This window comes from Monosiga brevicollis, genomic scaffold, assembly GCF_000002865.3.
Source record: "Monosiga brevicollis MX1 MONBRscaffold_22 genomic scaffold, whole genome shotgun sequence".
Classification (NCBI taxonomy): Eukaryota; class Choanoflagellata; order Craspedida; family Salpingoecidae; genus Monosiga; species Monosiga brevicollis.
The window spans coordinates 121,833-140,965 of record NW_001865059.1 but is presented as its reverse complement, the minus strand read 5'-3'; the positions used below and the strand labels follow the sequence as shown (position 1 = coordinate 140,965).

Genomic DNA, 19,133 nt, shown 5'->3' with positions numbered 1-19,133 from the left:
TACGAATTGTGCTTGAAACTTAAGGGCTCTGGCTTTCTTCTTTGTGATGCCTGCCTCCCTCCTTCTCAACACGATCATGCATATCCGAGCCAAGCTGGCCATCATGTCTGGCGCCATCAACGAGAAGAGCCGCGCTCAGCACGCTGTACGTTGGCGAATCCCAAAGCGCAACCTCAGTCAAGCTAGCCGGCTGACCTCTTGCACTCCATCAACGCCATAACCATTGACCATATCGCTCCCCCTCCTTTCTCTCTCTTTTTTTTTTTTTTGTTGTTGCCCTGCTTTGATCGTGTAGGCCCGCGTGGCCACCGTGCAAAAGGCGCTCCGCGAATGGAACGATGAAGGCCGCAAGACCAAGCTCTGCACCGCCCGCCCCGGCTGGTTGGCCATGTCGCTTCGTACCGGCCGCTACAAAAAAACCATGACTGGCATCCCCACCCACAAGTTGGGCAACGTCATCTCCATCAACGAGGAGAAGCGCACCGTCTTTGTCGAGCCCAACGTGACCATGGGTCAAATCACTGCCACCCTCATGCCCCTGGGCTGGACGCTTCCCGTCCTCCCCGAGCTCGATGATCTCACCGTTGGTGGTCTCGTCTGCGGTGTGGGTATTGAATCCTCATCCCACAAGTGAGTGTGGCTCGCGTCGCCTGTCCGCTTGGGGTGAAGTTGTCTTTTTTCTTCCTTTCCTGTTTACTTTTTTCTTTTTTTTCCGTCCTGGCTTGTTTGCATTGAATCACGAAAACAGATGTGACAAGCCAATTGCCCTTGCTTACACTCGCCTGGCGCCTTTCCAATTTTTCTCAGGCACGGTCTCTTCCAGCACTGCTGCAAGGGCTTTGAGCTTGTGTTGGCCAGTGGTGAAGTTGTGTCTTGCAGCGCCGATAACAACCCCGAGCTCTTCAAGGCTGTTCCTTGGTCCCACGGTACCCTCGGCTTTCTCGTGGGTGCCGAGCTTGACATTGTTCCTGCCAAGCCCTACGTGCGCCTCGAGTATGTCCCCCTCTTTGATCGCAAGACCGCCGTGGAGGTATGCCCGTGCTGCCATTGTTCGCCTTTTCTCCCGTTGACCGAACTTGGCCAGTGACTCGGCAATGCTGAAAGTCCTCTCAACGTCCACGCAACCTGATCCACCCCGTCCCCGACGCTTCACAACCTAGACTTGCCTCGAGTCTTACAAGAACACTGACCTCGACTTTATTGAGACGCTCATCTACTCGCGCGACGAGATGGTCCTGATGAAGGGCGCCATGGTCGACAAGCCCGAACCCGGAAAAGTCAACGCCATTGGCACTTGGTACAAGCCTTGGTTCTTCACCCACGTCCGCAGCTATCTTGAGAAGGTCGGTGGCCTCTCTTACTTTCTTGGCGTCAATAAAACTGGCAAAATCTCAAGCGTTTTTTCTTTTCTTTTCTTCCCTTCACTTGTTGCAGAAGAAGCCCGGTGTGGAATACATTCCTCTGCGTGACTATTACCATCGCCACACCAAGAGCCTGTTCTGGGAGCTCCAGGATATCATTACCTTTGGCAACGATGTGAGTCATTCGCAATCTCAATATTTTGCCGCTCCGTCTTGTGCGGCTGCTGTCCCTGCCATGTGTCGTGTATAATGGTTCTGACCCCACCTTGATTGCGGTTTCTATATAGCTCTGGTTCCGTGTTCTCTTTGGCTGGATGATGCCCCCCAACCACAGCATCCTGAAGCGTACTCAGACCGAGGAGCTGCGCAAGCTCTACGAAGACCACCATGTCGTCCAGGACATGCTCGTGCCCGGCTCCAAGCTGCAGGAGTGCCTGGATGTCCAGGACCGCGAGTTTGGCTGCTATCCTCTTTGGCTTTGCCCCATGCGCATCTTCCCCGAAGACGCTGGCTTTATCAAGCCTGCCAAGAACGGCGAGGAGATGTTTATTGATCTCGGCATTTACGGCAACCCCTCCAACAAGGATTTCAAGCCTCAGGTCAACCTGCGCAATGTTGAGAACTACGTGCGCTCTGTTGAGGGCTTCCAAATGCTGTACGCCGACATGCTGCAGTCGCGCGAGGAGTTTGAGGAGATGTTTGACCACAAGTTGTACCGCAAGATGCGCAAGGAGCTTGGCTGCGAGGGCGCCTTCCCTGAGGTCTACGACAAGGTCTGCAAGGCTGCTCGCTGGTAAGGCGCCAGGCGTTGGCTGCCTATGGAGAACCCTGCACACAAGACTCCCGGATCTTTGCGTGCTCTTTTTTCCCTCTCCTCTCCAGCCCTCTCCCTTTCTGGCTGGGCTTTACACGAAAGCCGCCAATCACTTGTTATTGATGTATCTGTCTCGAGTTGAAAAAAAGTAACATTTGCGAGAGTGCATGTGATTGATGTGGGCGCTTCCCTTCCTTTCCCCCTTGCGCCTGTCCCTCCTCACCACGGATTGACATGGAGTGCGTCTCCCTTTTTTCCTTCTTTCCTTTTCCGCCCACGTTCTCCCCCCAATTGAGTTGTTTTAATCCCCATCATCTTTTCTCAGTCCTAACCACGACCACCTGTTCAGACTGGCGAGTCACTATAATCTTCAAGGCACAGAGTGAAGTTTGCGTTGCCACATGGGCGTGTTTTTGTGTGTAATTGGCCGCCGTGTAGCCCAGATCCCGAGCTGTTCATAAGCAGCCGGACGACGACGAGTCAAACGGCACCTTCACAACCTCATTCCCCATTAAGCGTGTCAACCTTAACAACTTGCCCTGTCGTCCAACACCAGTGCTGCTCGTCTGTAAGATCTCATACACACGAAGTGAAGTATTTTCTTCATCAATTACCACAATAGCAATTAGGGTTTCTACGATATCTTGTATATGCTCGTATATAACCTTTGGATTGAACCCGTTGTGCAATCCAAGTTGCGTTGCGACATTTTCCTCTCTCTCTCTTTTTGGTAAAAAAAGAAAAAAAAGTTTTCCGTATGTGTGTGTGTGTGTGTGTGTGTGTGTGGAAACGGCAGCCGGTGCAGAGCACGTCGCTCGCTGCTGGAGCTGCGCACACTGGCGCCGGGATCATTGACTGAATGCGGGGAAAGAAGAGCATCGTTTTAAGCCTTGGTGGTCTTGGCAGCTCACCATTGGTTGCTCCATGCATCTGTAGAGGTGGTGTTGGAGCAAGACGCGGTCTGCCGAGGTGGTTCACTCGTCGGCTCGGCACGGCCCTTGCTGTTTCCATCTCCTTGGTTGCTCCCTGGTCGCTCAACGGCCTGACCTTGACGTTGTTGTTGGATTGATTGGTATTGACGTATGTTGTCGGGCGCTCTTGGTGACTGCGGTGGTCTGGTGCTGGGAGCTGCTGCTGCTGCTGCTTGCCTTGACAACCCATTGAAATGCCGCTTCCGCTCCCAGGACCGTTGGCCATCGTTCGCACGTGCGAACGCGGTGTCGATTGATTGCTGCCACTTTGTTCGGGTTGCCCCTTGCCCATCCTCCTTGCTGCCAATACCCGGCTTTGTCTTCCCCGCACCCGAGGACCAAAGCGCACAATAATGGCTTTTCTCCTGGCGGAAGTCAGCCTGCAGGCGCTGGGCATGGCCGCCGCCGCTGCGCATCGGTGTGAAGAAACGTTGTACGCGGGTTTGGTTCGCGTCGTGCGTCACGACTGGCTTCCATCACGGGTGTTTGATCGACTCGGTCACCGAGCCCCACGCCGCTGCGTTTCCACCAAGGAAGAGATGCTCGTCCGGGTCAAAGCGGCCTCGGTCACCAAGGTATCACAAGGCGGTCCCTGGCGCGTGTCTTGTCCCACGGTTCCGCCCGCGTGCTAGAGGGGACAGCCGGATGCTCATCCTGTTCTGCTGCGCCTTGGCATCAACTGTGGCTAGATTGTGATGCTCAACCATACCTACGACGATGTGCAAGCATTTACCGCTCGGGTGCCGTCCATCTCGATGAGCAGCCTGATCTGGACCACGCGTGATGTGGCGCTCGCAACCTTGGAAGAGACGCGGCGTCTTCCCTACACCAAGCGTTGGATCCAGGACTGTGATGATAACATCTGCGCTCTCATCCGCGACAGCCGCCGTCCCTTGATCATCATCACGCACAACGAGGCCACGCACTACTTTGATCAGGCTGTTGACGCGGTTCGCTTCTTGCGCCATGCCATGGGCCGCAACCACTACGTCATTGTTTGTAGCCACCGCGGCGTGCAGGAGGAAAAGTCGGTTCGCACTCTGTTACGCTTGACGGGCCTGACAGATCCCGCCGACCAGGACATTATTTGGAACACGGTCCAACCCGTGAGCAACAGCACCACCCTGACGGGACTTTACGTGGCCGATCTCTCCGACAATACCCTGCTCCGCGTGGGTCACACCTTTCATCGTGGTGCCACGTGGACCATCGTCCTTCAGCCCAATCTGGAGGACGCCAACGTCCTCCTTCCTCGTATCTACCGGCAGAGCCCCTCCACGGGCACTTTTTTCTTCTTCGCCGGCCCCAGCAACGCACGCCACGGTGCCCCACTCTTGGGGGGCCAGTGCTTCACCGTCACTGACTTTATGTGTTTGCTGGAGAACCAGCGCCGTCGCAGCCTCCCCGATATCATCATTGTCTTGGCCACGGGCAATGCTATGCGCCAAGCGCGTGCCGTGGAGGCCTCACTCGGCAACGGCCGCGACCCTCGCTGGCTCATCCGTCAAAACTTGCTGAATATCCTGGGCAAAAAGCACCCGTTTGCCATGTCCTGGTCGACCACGCTTTGTGGTGATGACAGCTCCTTTGACCGCAAAATCTCGGATGGCCGCCCTCCCAAGATGGCCCACCTGGCGGTACCGGCCCCCTCGGAGGCCGAGCATGCCGAGCGCACGACCATGAGCCTGGCCGTGCTCTTTCGTCGCTTCCCACGTGCCGGCTGGCATTGCAACTGGCAACGTCCACCCGTTCGCTTTTCCTCGGACCGCATCGGCACCTCACGCGGCGTTCGCGAACTCGTCAAGGCCGACAATGCCCGCCAGCGTCTTCCCCTGATCCTCTGGCCCATGGGTGTAGCCCCAGGTAATAATGTGGCCACCATTGGTGTCGCTCTTGATAGTTATGACCGCGATGCACAGGAACGAGCCCGCACACCCAGTGATTAGACCGAGCCGTTCCATGTCGTCATCCGGAAGGAAAAAAAAAAATGCAACGTTGACATGTTTGATGCTGTCCCCCTTACCACCCTAATTGGAATAAGTTTTTAAAACAACGTGCTCTTGACTCCCGTGTACGAGCACGCAAGGGCGCGTGTATTTGGCGTGCTGGCGGACGGTGGGCGAGACCGGTGCTGCTGCTGTTTTGTTGATTGGCTGTAGTTTTGCCTTCTTCACAACTCTGGGCTAGCAGATGTCGCAGTCATGTCGGTCAAGTGTGTACCGGGAGGGGGGATTAGAGACGCTTGATGAATCAATTGAATCCCCATCACGCGCGGTAGGAGAGAACCAATCCGGGCGTGGCCACCTCTCAGAGGCGATACGGCGTGGCTTCTTCAAAGCTGGGCAATCTATGGGAGGAACACGCCTCCAAGTTGCTTGATAATTTCAGTCAAATGTTGCGCGTGATGTGTGCGGAGGTTGTCTAAAAGTGGGTGCTCGTCGGTCGCTGCGAGGCCAAGTGACTGGCGCTGCATGTCTCGCATACGACAAAGGTTGTCTCCGACGTTTTGAAGGTGGGTTTGATGGGCCGGAGCCAGCCGCACACGGGTTCTTGGTAGTTGTGGCAGCAGGTCAGCTGCCGCGGGCCAGGTGGCTAGATCCCAGATGTCACCTTCGGGTCCGGCGCCCGCGTCTTCGGGTGCCTCGGCGCGCGGAGCAGGTGGGGCTGCGGGGCCCACGGGCTGCTCTGGCAGAGCTGCCTCGACCGGCGGTGATCGGCGGGCCGCCTCGAGTTCCTCGACGGAGATGGGATCCACCTCACGTTGTCGGAGGAGTGGAGCCAGCTCAGCCAAGCAGTCAGTCGGGTCCACGTCAGCCTCGAGTTTGTCGAGGAGATAGCGGAGCACGGCGCCGCGTTGGCGCTGCGCGTGGTACCGGGTAAAGCGATCAATGGGGCCAAACGGCTCTGGGGCAAACCCGTGTGCCCGACTGCAGTTGGCTGCACACACGTGGGCGTCTTGACCGGGGGCGGCGGCGCGCAAGCACCAGCCGCAAAAGCTGCAGCGGCAAGCGGCACAAGTCAAGGCAAAGCAACCTTCAAAGTCGGCAAAGGCCTGGCGGCAAGCCTCGCGCGGGCAGCGCAACGTCAAAAGCTCATCCGCTACGTGACGGACGATGCTTGCCCGGGAAGAGGACGGGTCACGCGCGGCGTGTTGTTGAGCGTTGTGAACACCGGTGCGCTCGCCCCGCGCCCGTTCGCGAGCCAGCAAAGCCTCCTCGTAGCGATCAAAGGTTGCATCGTCCAGTCGCTTCACCAGCACCCGAGTCACACAGCGGCCCGGACACTTCATGGGGCAAGGAAGATGGGTCTCCAGCTGACCTGCACCGGTGCTGGGAGGCTGGGCCACGAAATCCTCGACGTAAGCCGTCAAACACTCGTCACAAATCACATGCGACGCCTCCACCGAACACACGGGCTGTGCTGCCAACCCCACGGCTGCCAGCTCCTCCGCCCCCCGGCAGCACACCCGACACTCGTCCATCCCACAAGCCTCCAAGCCTCCAAGCCTCCAAGCCTCACCCTCGCACACCCCCTCGTACACACCCCCCCCGCTCGCACCCTCGTACACACACAGCCGTGTGCCTCTGTGTGTGTGTGTGTGTGTGTGCGGTTTGAGAGAGAGAGAGAGACAGAGAGATATGTAAAATACAATTTAGAGGATGAGAGAGAGAAAGAGAGCAGCTTGAGAGAGTGTTTGAGAGAGAGATTTTGAGAGAGAGAGATTTTGAGAGAGAGAGATTTTGAGAGAGAGAGATTTTGAGAGAGATTTTGAGAGAGAGAGAGAGAGATTTTGAGAGAGAGAGAGAGAGAGAGATTTTGAGAGAGAGAGATTTGAGAGAGATTTGAGAGAGAGAGAGAGGATTTTCTTTTTGGCGGTTTTTTTTTTTTTTTTTTGTTATTTTCGGATTGGTATTTGGTCGTTCGAGGTCCTGATCCGTCTCGTGGTCCGACGTTCGTGGTCTCGTGGTCCGAGGTCCGTGGTCTCGTGGTACTGGTGCTACTGGTGCTACTGGTGGCTGGAGTGTTGCGTGCGTTGGTTCCATTTGATCGGTTGCTGATACGTGCGGCAGCGTGATCGGGTGTGAAATAATCGAAGCTGGACACGGCAGGAGGGCTCTCACTCGTGCCGTGTCGTGTCGCGTGTGGGGTTGATTGTCCTTTCAGCAAGACGGACGGTTGGTGGGGGGATAGGACGCGACGGTGTGGTAGCAGATTAGATGGCTGCACAACGACTGCGGGCAGAACGGGATCGACTGAGCATGCGCTCGAGCGTGCTCGACACGGGACTGGCTGGCTCTGCAGGCACTATTGCACCGCCGGGCCGTTTGAGCAGTACAGACGGCCACAAGGGTGGAGACTCGCAATACCCTTCATATCCGCCGAATCGCAGCGGCATGAGTGTCTTTGCAGGCAAGCCAGCTCCCACCATGGCTGGCCTGTCACCGGCCCTCGAGCCAAGCTTTTCTCTGGCCACGACGCCAGCGGGAAACATCGATGGCCCCACTGACTGGCCACAGTGGGATGATCCCCACCACCCAAGGTCAACCCCTGATTGGCCAGCATCGGGCCTCAAGCTGGCCTCATCCGTTGCCCATTCATATGCAGCTCCACCAACGTCACACGCTCCTACCAAGCCGCCTCATACTACTGCTTCTCCTGCGGGTACCCCCAACTGGAACTCACCCGATCCTTCGCCCTGGGCAACGTCGCCACCCCCCTCGCTCCACTCGCCCGCACCGGCCACGACATCCGCTCGCAGCTCGGTCAGCAACACCCCGCCTTTGCGCTTCCACGAAACTACGGTGGACTTTCAATTAAGCCAACGCGCGGCGGCGCAGACCCCTCCCTCCGATGCGCTCTCCTTCACGGATCTGCGCAGCCAAGCCTCGACCCGTTCAACCGAGCAACCAACCCAATCACCTCCCACACCCACGGCTTCCCAGAGCGACAATCTACCTGGAAGCAGATCGTCAGCGCAGGATGTGGCGCCCCTCCACAAGCGAATCGCTCAGCAAGATCAAATCATCAACCAGCTGCAGGCTTCGGAGGCTCATCTGAAGCGAGAACTTCACGGTCGGAAATGCTGTCATCTTGACTCCGGACCTTTCTCAACTGCACGGCCTCACATCTTTCCCTTTTTCTCAATAGGCCTGTCACAAGAAGCCGAGGAAGCTCATCATTCCTTGACCAAGGTGCTCGAAGATGCAGCCGCCAAGGTAAATGCATGGTACCCATCGCCGCCTCTTGCGCGGCTTCTCCAAAGCGCACAAGCTCGCACCGTCTTCTCCAAAACGCACAAGCACGCACCAACTCCATGAAATCTTCCGTTTGGCAGGACACTGAAATTGAGCAGCTACGCGGTCTGCTGGCGGCGCAAAATGGCGAAATGGTAAACCCATGCCCAGAATTCCCACACCCCACTACCAAGGGCCGAGTCTCACATTCACACTCCCAAACTCATAGCGTAAGCAGCAGGAACGGATCGGCCAACTCGAGGCGGCACAACGGAGATCCTCTGCCTCGACCGAGAACGAAGCACCGGCGTTGGAAAGAGGTTTGCTCCTTGTCTATTCATCGTGACTCAGCATGCCCGCTACCTGGTTTGGCTGGTGGCTTTGCCTCATTGTTTTTATTTGTTCCCTCTCGCGCTCTCTGTCTCTCTCTCTCTCTCTCTCTCTCTCTCTGTCTCTCTCTCTCTTTTCAAAGAAATGGCGAGGCGAAAGGAGCTTGAGAGCCGACATCAACAATTACAGAACTCGTATGCCACACAAACCGCAAAATTGCGCGAGATTGAAACCCAACTCAACGGCTATCACCAGCAAGCAGGTTAATACCCAAGCGTGCCTAGTACCCTTGCCTCCAAAGCCCTGTGATCCGCGAATCGGCTGTCATGATTTGAAACCCTCATGTCTTGATTTTGGCTGCTCAGGGTCGCTCTCTGCCCAGCTGAATGAAGCTCGGCGAGAACTTGATAGTGTTAGGGACGTAGCCAGTCGACAAACGGAAAAGCTTGAGGTTGCGCTGCGTGAGCATAGTCAGCTGGAACGTACACTGACAGCCCTTAGGACTACACACCGCCGTGAACTGGAGGAGCTTGAGACCCAACTGCGTGCCGAGATGGGCCCAAATGCTGTATGTTTGTCATTTTTTGTCCCTCAAGAGTTACGCTCACCCCCCCACCAGGCCCGCCGCAAGAAAAAAAAATTGTTATCTGACAGCTGTCCTGCATTGGCCGTGTTTTTTCCATCTTCCACAGCCTTCCGCCAAGGCAGTGGCAAAACCTGCGTCGGCAAAGCCAGGCTTGTCTCCGTCCGTAGCCATGTCTTTACCCCCACTGCCCGATGGCAATGCACCGCGACCGGAAGAACTACGGGAGGTTGCTTTGGCCAAAATGGAGCGTCGCGTCGAAGAGCTTCAACAGCAACTTTCTGATGCTCGTAATCTTCTCGAGGCCAGCCTCAACGAGCGCAAGCAACTGCGCGCCGCGCTCGCCAAAGAACAGTCCATAACTGCTCGGGTTGGTTTGTGCTCTGTGCAAGCTGTGGTTGACCTGACACATGTGACTCCTCACCACAACTTTGACTCTCTTGTCTCGACCCATCCTGCCAGCTCGAGCAGGAAACCAATACCATTGGAGACTACGTCATCATGTACCAGAAGCAACGAGCAGCTTTTCGCGAGCAGCTGGCTGCCAAGGACGCAGAACTGGCAAGCCTGCGGGGCGATGTTGCCCACGCACCCCCCAAGGCTTCCAATAGCGCATCGTCGGCGCCAAGTCGGCCCTCTGTGGCACCGCCCACACGCGACTCGTCTTATCCTATCCCCTCCCGACCACAACCGTCGACAAGCGTTGATCACCTCTCTATACCTCGCCAACACCGACCCCAAGGTCTTTTGACGGACAGCGTCAGTGAAGCAGGTTCAGACGCCAGCAACTTTATGGATGGCCCAGTCGACCCGCAGGGGCCCCATGTGCTGACAGCCGCGGCGTCTGCGCGTGCCCAAGCCCAATCATCTCAAACACGCTCGACTTTGCGACCAAGTGAAACCCCAACCTGGCTACTCCAAGCCGGGCGTCGTGGCGGCGCTGCCACTGAAATTTAGGAATGAAATGACTCACCACTCAGACCTTGACCTTGAAAGCTATGGATTCACACTTCAAGTTCACTTCTTTGCGCCAACGATTGGATTCAAAAGTCGGGCGCGAGGTAGCGCATCAAAATTAAGAGCACGTGTGCCTCGGGCACGCAGTCACAACAAGCCTAACAACATGGCGTAAAAAAAAATGAATGGATGTGAAATAACATAAAGTCCAAAAGTGGCGTCCAAGAGCAAGAGGGGAAGTGTCCTGGCGCAGAGGGATGGGCTTCAGGGTCATCATCCGATGGTCGGAATAACATAGGGCGTGAAAACTGCTCCTGAAACGCCCTCGCGGTTCCCAGGTAGGTCAGGACCTTGAACCCAATGCGTGCCATTGAAAAATTCGACGGACGAGCTGTTGGCCGAACCTGCACCTCGGCCTGCGCGCCGTCCTCCGGCTGCCACGAGCTGGTCGTCGTATTCGACAACCAGGAAGCTCGACCGCGGGGCTGCCATGTGCACTGCCGAAGCCCAAGTAGTGCCGTTGAAGGTCTCCACGCTGCGCATGTCAAAGGCATCGGCATCAACACCACCCAGGACAAATAGCTGGTTTTGAAAGACGGCCAGCGCTGGGCTGCGCCGCCCTTCAAGCAGGTTGGGCGCCGATGTCCACGTGATGCCATCAAACACCTCCACGCGCTGCGTAGGACCTGCCTCCAACCCCCCAACTGCATACAGCGCGTCTTCAAACACGCTCACAGCAAGTTCTTGCCATGCAATGTTGAGCGCTGGCCCAAATTGCCAAACCCCGTCCCCATTGAACAGCAGCTCCACAGTAGCAGTGGGGCCCACCGCGGTCGCACCGCCCACAGCATATAGCACGTTGCGGTACACAGCCAGCCCAAAGTGAGAGCGCCCCATCAGCAGCGACGCACCGAAGCTCCACTCGCGTCCATCATACACCAGAACCGTGTCCACCACGGCGTTGCTCGAGTTGACACCACCCACGACAAAAAGCGAGTCTTCAAAGACCGCTGCCGCAGCAAAGCCACGTGGCCCAGAGAGCGGTGCCGCGGGAGTCCACGACGATCCATCAAAAGTCGAGACAGTGTCCGTTGGATCCGTTAGATCCTGACCCCCGACGGCATAGACGCGAGCGGGAAAGAGCCGCTGCATGGCGGCTTCGAGCGCTGCAATCTCCCGGGCCTGCTGCTCGATTTTCGTCAACAGGATGAGCGGGTTGAGGCCATTGACAATGACGCTCCCAGCCACGTCGCTGCTGTTCAGGTGCAGGTTACCCTCAGAGTCCACCATGACCACCGCTTCTCTTGCCTCCACGCCCCATAATGCCGACATTAACAGAGCCCCGACCCACAACCCGAGCCGCCATCGACCCGAACCCCGTCGCGACATGTCCAACATCTAAAAAAAAAAAAAAATGCCGACGCGAAGCAACTCGTTCGTTTTGTTTTTTGCTTTGAAAGATCTTTTTCTGTTTTTTTTTTTTTTTTTCTTTTTGTTTTCTTGATGTTTTTTTTTTTCTTTTTCCGGTTTTTGATGATCTCTTCTCTTTGTGGGGAAGAATGGAGAGACTGGATTCAGAATGTGATGCCCCATGGATTGACTTCGTGCACACACGGGACGAAATGAAGAATGACAAAGAGAAGAGGACAAGTACAATATGCCTCCCGTAGAGCAGTCGCTTGAATCCCGACCTGCTCAAATACAGTTCTAAAACATTTAAGATACGCAAGCACCAACGGCGTTCTCAGCCCCGCAAGCTACGACGACTTCCGCTCCACAAAAGCTAGTTTTTGAGCCAGTCAAGATCGTCGTCGTCATCGTCATCATCATCAAACAGCTTGGCCTTTGGCGCCTACCGCATCGGCAAGGATCAAGGTGAGGTGCAGTGACTCGAGCCTCCACAAACAATCAAGTCGGGTCGTGCAACTGCAACCTGAAACATACCTGGGCTGTAGCAGTGGTACTGGGCGGGCCAAAGTCATCGTCCTCATCCTCGTCCTCACCAAAGGGATCGGCAGCATCCAAGCGAGGAGCCTATGCGCGCACAGTCACAATCAAACACACGTCAGATAACAAGGCGTCATGCCGGGCGGAGAACCATCCATTTAGGGCAACCAAGGAGGTTCAGAAGTGGTTTACCTTGGTGCTTTCCGTGGCTGGCGTTTGCGCATTGCTATTGCTGGAGAAAATGTCACCAGCCTCATCATCTTCGTCATTCTCAAAAAAGCTGTCCTTCGATTTGCCAGGTGTGGCGGCATCCTCATCCACACCTGCCTGGGCAGCCGCGGGCACAATGTTATCATCTGCATCAGACTCCTCGTCTTCCTCGACTTCGTCCAACGGCGGAGGTGCCATGCCCGGCTCGGAAACCTCATCGTCTTCCCCGTCAATGACGTTTTCCTCCGCTGCAGCCTCGTCAACAGCCTCGGCAACTGCATTGGTTGTATCGTCCTGTTGCTCATACTCCTGCTCAATAACAGCAGCGTCAGAGGTCTGCTCGTCGTCCTCTGGTGCGTCGGGCTCGTCATCCTGACTAGGCTCCTCGGGAGCTGAATCAACCTCTTCTGCATCCTCCGCCGGCTCGTCCTTGTGCTCTGAGACAGCCTCTGCGTCTTCTGCCTCGGTTTCATCATCTGACCCAAGTGCACTGCCGGCGTCGTCGACCGCGACATCGCTTGCCTCCGCCCCAATGTCTGCCAAGTGAGAGGCGACATCGTCAGTCTCCTGTTCTTGCTCCTGCTCTTGCTCCGGTTCTTCGTCCTGCTCCTCGGGTTCCTCTGTTTCAGCTGCCAAGGTAGGCTCTTGTGAGATTACAGGTTCGGCCTCGGGCTCAATCGACTCCTCCTCACTCTCGGCGGCGGCGTGGCTGGTGGCGCCTTCGTCCTCATCAACAGCTGTTGCTGCATTGCTATCAGTGACTGCCGCCGCATTGTTTGCCGACACGTCGCTTTCTTCCGCCGCTGCATCATCCTTAGCCTTCTCCTCTTCATCATCCTCTTCATCATCCTCTTCATCATCCTCGCCATCACCCTCGCCATCATCCTCGCCATCATCCTCGCCATCCTCGCCATCCTCGTCTTCCTCGTCCACCTCGTCTTCCTCGTCCTCCTCATCTTCATCTGCCTCGGAAGCACCAGAAGGTGCAGCGGCGTTGGCCTGCGCCAACATGGCACCCAGCTTGCTCTTGAACGTCTGCTTGAGCAAGGCGAGTAGGGCGTCCTTATCCTCGGCCTCCTCGGCCTCGGTTTGCACCTCTTGCACGACAGACACTGCAAAGCGCTTGAGATCATCAAAGCTGAATCCAGATGCCGTAACGACCGCCGGCGTGGTACCAGCGGCCGTCGAGGCCAATGCCTGACCGCGAGCAAATGCCGCTGCCTCGCGGTCTTGCACAGAGGCCTCCAGCTTGGCCAGATCAGCACGCAGCCGCTGCGCCTCGGCATTGGATTTGGCCGAAGCACTGCTGGCCCCGTCACGCATCTCCTCTTCGAGAGCTTCGTAGCGAGAGCGCCAGCGCTGCTCCGTGCTGGCCACAGCTCGATCAAGCTTGGCCTGCCATTCCGAAGCAAGCTCATCTTGTAACTTTTCGGCTAGTTCCGCCGACGAGCTTTCGGATGACTGTTTGGCCTTGCGAAGCTGCAAATGACCAATCAAGTGTCACTTTGTGAGCAGGTAGCATTGAAAAAGAAAAAAAAAAAAAAAAAAAAAAAAGCGGGCAACCCCACAAGTCTTCAAGATGACGTGGCGATGCTTGCTTCTCTCTCTGTTCGCACAGATGAATTTACCTGGCGTTTGAACTTGTCGACAGTGTCCTCATGGGTGGATCGCAGCTCTTCCAGTTCTTCCTCGAGCCGTGCCTTCTCATTGCTGTGCTTCTTCTTGGCAGCAGCGAGCTTCTTTGTCAGCTCCTCCTGCTTTTCGCTGGCTTCCGAAAGCTGCTCTTGCAAATCCTCGATTTGCTTCAGCGCATCTTTGCGGGTCTTTTGCTCCTCACGGAAGCCACGCTCCAGTTCCTCGATCTTGGCAGTAGCGCCATCTTCGGCTGCTCGCATGGCCGTGGACGACGACTGCAGCTGCGCATGCTGCTCCTTGAGCTTCTCCAATTGACTTTGAAGCTCACGCTCTCGCTGAGCCATGGCACCATGGTCTTCCTGTAATTGCGTTAGCTTGGCTGTCGCGTCACTCAGCTCCTCGGTCATTTGCGCTTTCTCCTTTTCCAGCTCCAACACGCTAATGCCAGGCAAAGAGCCAAACGCGAGACACACAGACATGGCCAGGAATGCCGATACTTGAGCAAGTGTCATGTTGCCCAGAGCAGCTTTTCAAGCTCGAGCGCAAGCCGTACCGCGTCTGAGCCTGTGCCGTTGTCTGCTTGAAGGAATCGTTGCGTTGCTCCAGAACGAGGTTGCTCTCTTCAACAAATCTGGGAAAAGAGCCCGGCAGCCAAAGGTGTCAGACTAACAGCTTTGATGTCGAGCACAAACAACACAACCGGTGCCAGGCACGAGACTAGAATGCACGCACTTTTGGTTGCGCTCCAAGAGTTGAGCAATCTTTTCGTTTTGCTGTTCAATGCGTGCAGACTTTTCAAAGACTTCGCGCTTCAGGCGCTCCGACTCTTGGATGATGCGCTGAATGTTATACATCAAGACTTGACTCTCCATTTGAGGCATCATGTTACCATTGCCACCAAACGGAGAAAGGGCTTGTTGATGTTTTTCAAGCTTCTCAAGCTGCTCAGACACCGAGTCGACCTTCTTCTGCACAGATCGCAGCTGTTCATTGGTATCTACGCCAACACGCCATGAGTTACCCGAGAGAATGTGCAGCGCAGTCATGCAATTAGAGCTCTGGCTACATGGCGCGTGTCAATACAAGGGCACCACTCGTACCCTCATGTTGCTTGCGCGTTTCCTGCAAAAGGCCCGCTGCAGTAGCTGGGAGAGGGGTGCTGCTCATCTGGTTGAATTGCTGCTCACTGACAGGACCCGCCTGCTGCATGCCCGGCTGGCCTCCAAACATGCCTTGGCCGGGCTGCTGTTGTTGCTGTTGATGCTGCGATGTGGGGCCATACTGCCAAGCAAGAGGGTAGGCGGATGAGCGACCAAAAACTTCAAAGCTCCACGGTGGTGAGAGGGGCTCTGGGACCCGATTCGACCCACCTGCTGCTGCAATTGCTGTTGAAAGTTTTGCAGCTGCTGGGGCGGTGGGGCTTGGTATAAGCTGAGTGCCTGCTGCTGTTATCAGCATCGGGTGCACAGCCATGGTACAAAAGGAAGGTGGCAAAAACAAACGTGAGGGTGCATGCTGTTTTGAACCAAGGCGGTTTTGGGTACATGGTCGGCACAATGGGCTTACTTGAGCGCCACCTTGCTCATGCTGCTGCATCTGCTGTTGGAACTGTTGCTGTGGAGTGAGCAGCTGTCCTTGTTGGCCATACATGGGATTTCCCATTTGACCATAGGAACCTGGCTGCTGTTGTTGTTGCTGCTGCTGCTGTGCGATGCTTCCGTCCATGGAAGGAGCAAAGGGAGATTGTCCGTAGATCATCTGACCCGTACGGGGATCGTACGTGCCGGCCGCGCTAGTCTGCGGGCCCATGTTCTGATATTGCTGCTGCTGCTGTGGGTGCTGCATGTGAGCAGGAAGTTGCTGACCATAGCCCGGAGGCTGTTGCTGGACGGTTTGGCGATGTTGTTGTGGGGTCATCATGGCGGGTTGACCAATTTTGGCCATGCGCTGTAACAGATCAGCCTTGCTGCCGTCGACACCATCCGCATCAAAATGGGAAATAGTAGACATGGCTGGGCTGCTAGGAGCTGGGCGCTCCGATGGGGCGGGGCTCGTTTCTGCAGCAGCAGTGGCGGAAGCCGCCGGGGCTGGAGCTGTCTCGGACAGAGCATCCGCAGGTGCTGTGAAGGTATTGCCATCGCGGTCCTTGAAGCGATTCATGAAAACGTCGTACAAAACCGGCCTACGATGGAGGTACAGGTCCCAACAAGATTCAAAGACCACAAGGAGAAAGCGTGTCAGCAAAAGCTGCTTGCAAAGAGACGATTCAGGAGATAGGGATTCGAAAGCACGCACGTGTTGGGAGGAACGTCAGTGCCCTTGCCGCTGGGACCATACGCCTGGGCCGCCGGTACGCCCAGGAAGCGACGGGCACCGGCCGTGACACCAGTCAGGCCTGTGGCATTGACCGCGTGCAGGTGAGCTTGAGATGACCTTCAGCAGCAACCACCGAAAACAATGGAGCCATGCGTCAAAGAGTATCGTTGGGTGGGACACACCTTCTTCCAAGCCTGCAATGACCTTGCCCTTGCCGAGCTTGAAGCGATAGGAGCTCTCCTTGACGAAAGATTGACCAAATTTGCCGCCGTTGTAAAGGAATCCTTGGTAACGAATGTCCACGGATTCTTTGCCCGTCGTGGAGGTTGTGCCTGTGGCACAAGTCAAGTCTGGGCATGGCAGAAGGAGACAATGAGCCAACAGAAGCAAGGAATAACAACTACAGGCAAAGTCGACGGGGACCTCAGCCGGGTTGTGAGATGACAGGCAGGCCCGTGGTACCTTGGATGATGACTTCCTGGGCTTGAGCGGCTACAAAGCGGCTGAGTCCGACTTGCTTGGCAAAATCAACGGCTTGCTGTGCAGTGTCAAAGTGGACCGACCAGTTCTGGCGTTGATCATCATAAAAGCTGCGGAGGATGAACACAAGTGGCATATGCGAGCAATGAGCCTTGCCAGGAATTGCCTGCAGAGTTGACGACGTCATCCGTAATGGCATACGTACTTCATGTAGTTGTTCTGTTGTGGGGTCAGCACAAACTGGGGGGTGATGGTGGCCGTAGTGACACGCTTTTTGTCGGCAGAGTAGATGTAGAGTTGTTGCTGTGTCAAGTCCGTCGAGCCCCAAACAGCGGCGAGAATCGGGCAGGCAACTTGGAGTGAGATATGGTTGTCTGCTCTGCACGCGCGCGCACATGCCGTGAAGAGATCTTGCAAGTGTCTCAGTAGACCGACCTGAGTATCGACGGAGCCTAGAATGGCACAGCCGAGCTTGCCTCGGGGCTCGTATTGGCCGTTGGTACTGTGTCAAGTCAGGCAACGGCGTAAACAGGGGCGTGAACAAGGGCGCGTGCTGAATTCAGGTTGATTGTGTCGGCTGAAGGGACACGGGGAGCTATTGCCAGGGTGACAGGACGCACTGCTGAAAAACGTGTGCAGTCACGGCGTGCTGGAGTGGAAGGCCTGTGGTGCTGGCACTGGTAGCTGCTATGACGACCCACACAATCGTACCAGGTTGCGTTGCGTGAGAGACAGGTGTGAGCAGCAGGGATGGCATGCCAAAGCGACGCCACAAAGCTGTCGGGATATGGGCTGGGTTGGCAGGGCTTACCAGCTGGGGCAGCAGCAGCTGGGGCAGCTTGCTGCTTGGGTGTTTCGGTGGGACGGGTGTAACTAAAATCGTCGTTACCACCAGCTTGTTCGCCCCCAAACAGACTATCGAGCTTGTTTGGTCTATTGGCAAGAGCGGGCCGCAGGAATAAGCACAGGCCGAAGCGGGGCAGGGCTGGAAGCAGGTGACAACACGAGCAGAGGGAGTCGCCTACCCGCCGGGACCACCGAGAGAGAAATCATCATCTTCACCACCGAGAAACGCCATGATGGCGTTGCGGTGCTGTGGCGCAGGTCAGTGAGGGACGGCAGGTCAGAGCAAAGGCCAGAGAAAGCTAGAAGGGCCGACCGGCGTTGCAGCCGCGACCTAAAGATCAAATGTGACAAGGAGGCCAGCGCATGGTGGGGCCGGGACGGGGTACGGAGCTTGAGTGAGACCGGTGTTCGTCACCAAAAAAAAAAAAAAAGAAGAAGAAGAAGAAGAAGAAGAAGAAGAGAGAGAGAGACACACACACACACACACAGAGAAACAGCACAAGAGCTCCCTCGAGCGGGCTCTGGAGCATCGGCTGGCCAACATCGGCAGCTGACCGGGCCAGCATGCCGGCCAAGTGACGGGCGATCAAAATGCAGTAGCATTGCGGGGCTTCAACGATGGCCCCGATGGCCCCGATGGCTTGAAAGGACAGGAAAGTACAGAGGCACTTGGCAGAGCCGGTCTCGGAGAGGGGCTCCACTCCCGATCGATCCCGACCGGGGCAGTCGGCTCTTGCACGTGTGCAAAATCGCACCAAGCGACGCCATGAGCCCCATGATCTCTGACTCTTCCTCGTATTCTCCACGTCCCCACACGGCAGGCATCCGGTCCTCGTGCCAGATCCGTCGCCGACAGCCATCAGAGCCACTGGCCGCCGTACGAGCGCGCGCGCCGAGATCGCCGTTCACACACACACACACACACACACACACAGACGTACGTACTCGGTCAGTTGCTCGCTCACAGAAACTCTATGATCCTCTGTGATTGATGTCAATTTGGGCTCTATCTCTACAGGAGGGTGCGGGTCTTTGCGCAACCTCTGGAGGTGGTAGCCTTTACAGCTTGCGCTCGTTCGAAGGCTGTGCGTCTTCTCTGAACAAGTGAGAGCCGCATTACGTGTCTCTGAATACACTCGGGTGTTCATACACATCTCTGCCTGCTTTGTTTCCTCCACGAAACGCTACCATCTGTCAGCTTCCGGCGCTCAACTTTAAGCCTGCACTGCTACCAACTGTCGCCCCACTTTTGCTGACAATCTGACATCTCGCCAGTTGCCGGTGTTGTGTTGCTCAACTCTCTCTCTCTCTCTCTCTATCTCTCTCTATCTCTCTCTCTCTCTCTCTCTCTCTCTCTCTCTCTCTCTCTCTCTCTCTCTCTCTCTCTCTCTCTCTCTCTCTCTCTCTCTCTCTCTCTCTCTCTCTCTCTCTCTCTCTCTCTCTTCTCTC

At 56.1% G+C, this 19,133-nt stretch overlaps 4 protein-coding genes across 4 annotated transcripts; 3 read left to right on the top strand and 1 right to left on the bottom strand.

The window, feature by feature from the left end:
• Window positions 1-76: 76 nt before the first annotated feature.
• MONBRDRAFT_27834 (uncharacterized protein) lies at window positions 77-2,158 on the top strand (the record flags this gene model as incomplete). Its single annotated transcript, XM_001748321.1, has 6 exons — window positions 77-145; window positions 296-630; window positions 808-1,030; window positions 1,161-1,343; window positions 1,435-1,536; window positions 1,649-2,158. The coding sequence occupies 6 exons, from the start codon at window positions 77-79 to the stop codon at window positions 2,156-2,158; spliced, it is 1,422 nt and encodes a 473-aa protein (XP_001748373.1).
• A 1,341-nt stretch (window positions 2,159-3,499) lies between these two features.
• On the top strand, window positions 3,500-5,092 carry MONBRDRAFT_10518 (uncharacterized protein; the record flags this gene model as incomplete). The annotated part of the gene is made up of 2 exons (XM_001748320.1): window positions 3,500-3,721; window positions 3,836-5,092. The coding sequence occupies 2 exons, from the start codon at window positions 3,500-3,502 to the stop codon at window positions 5,090-5,092; spliced, it is 1,479 nt and encodes a 492-aa protein (XP_001748372.1).
• Window positions 5,093-5,493: 401 nt separating this feature from the next.
• On the bottom strand, window positions 5,494-6,627 carry MONBRDRAFT_10517 (uncharacterized protein; the record flags this gene model as incomplete). Its single annotated transcript, XM_001748245.1, has 1 exon — window positions 5,494-6,627. The coding sequence occupies one exon, from the start codon at window positions 6,625-6,627 to the stop codon at window positions 5,494-5,496; it is 1,134 nt and encodes a 377-aa protein (XP_001748297.1).
• Window positions 6,628-7,363: 736 nt separating this feature from the next.
• On the top strand, window positions 7,364-10,250 carry MONBRDRAFT_10516 (uncharacterized protein; the record flags this gene model as incomplete). Its single annotated transcript, XM_001748319.1, has 4 exons — window positions 7,364-8,362; window positions 8,853-8,972; window positions 9,403-9,663; window positions 9,756-10,250. 4 exons carry the CDS (start codon window positions 7,364-7,366, stop codon window positions 10,248-10,250), a joined length of 1,875 nt encoding a protein of 624 aa, XP_001748371.1.
• Between the last annotated feature and the right edge of the window lie 8,883 nt (window positions 10,251-19,133).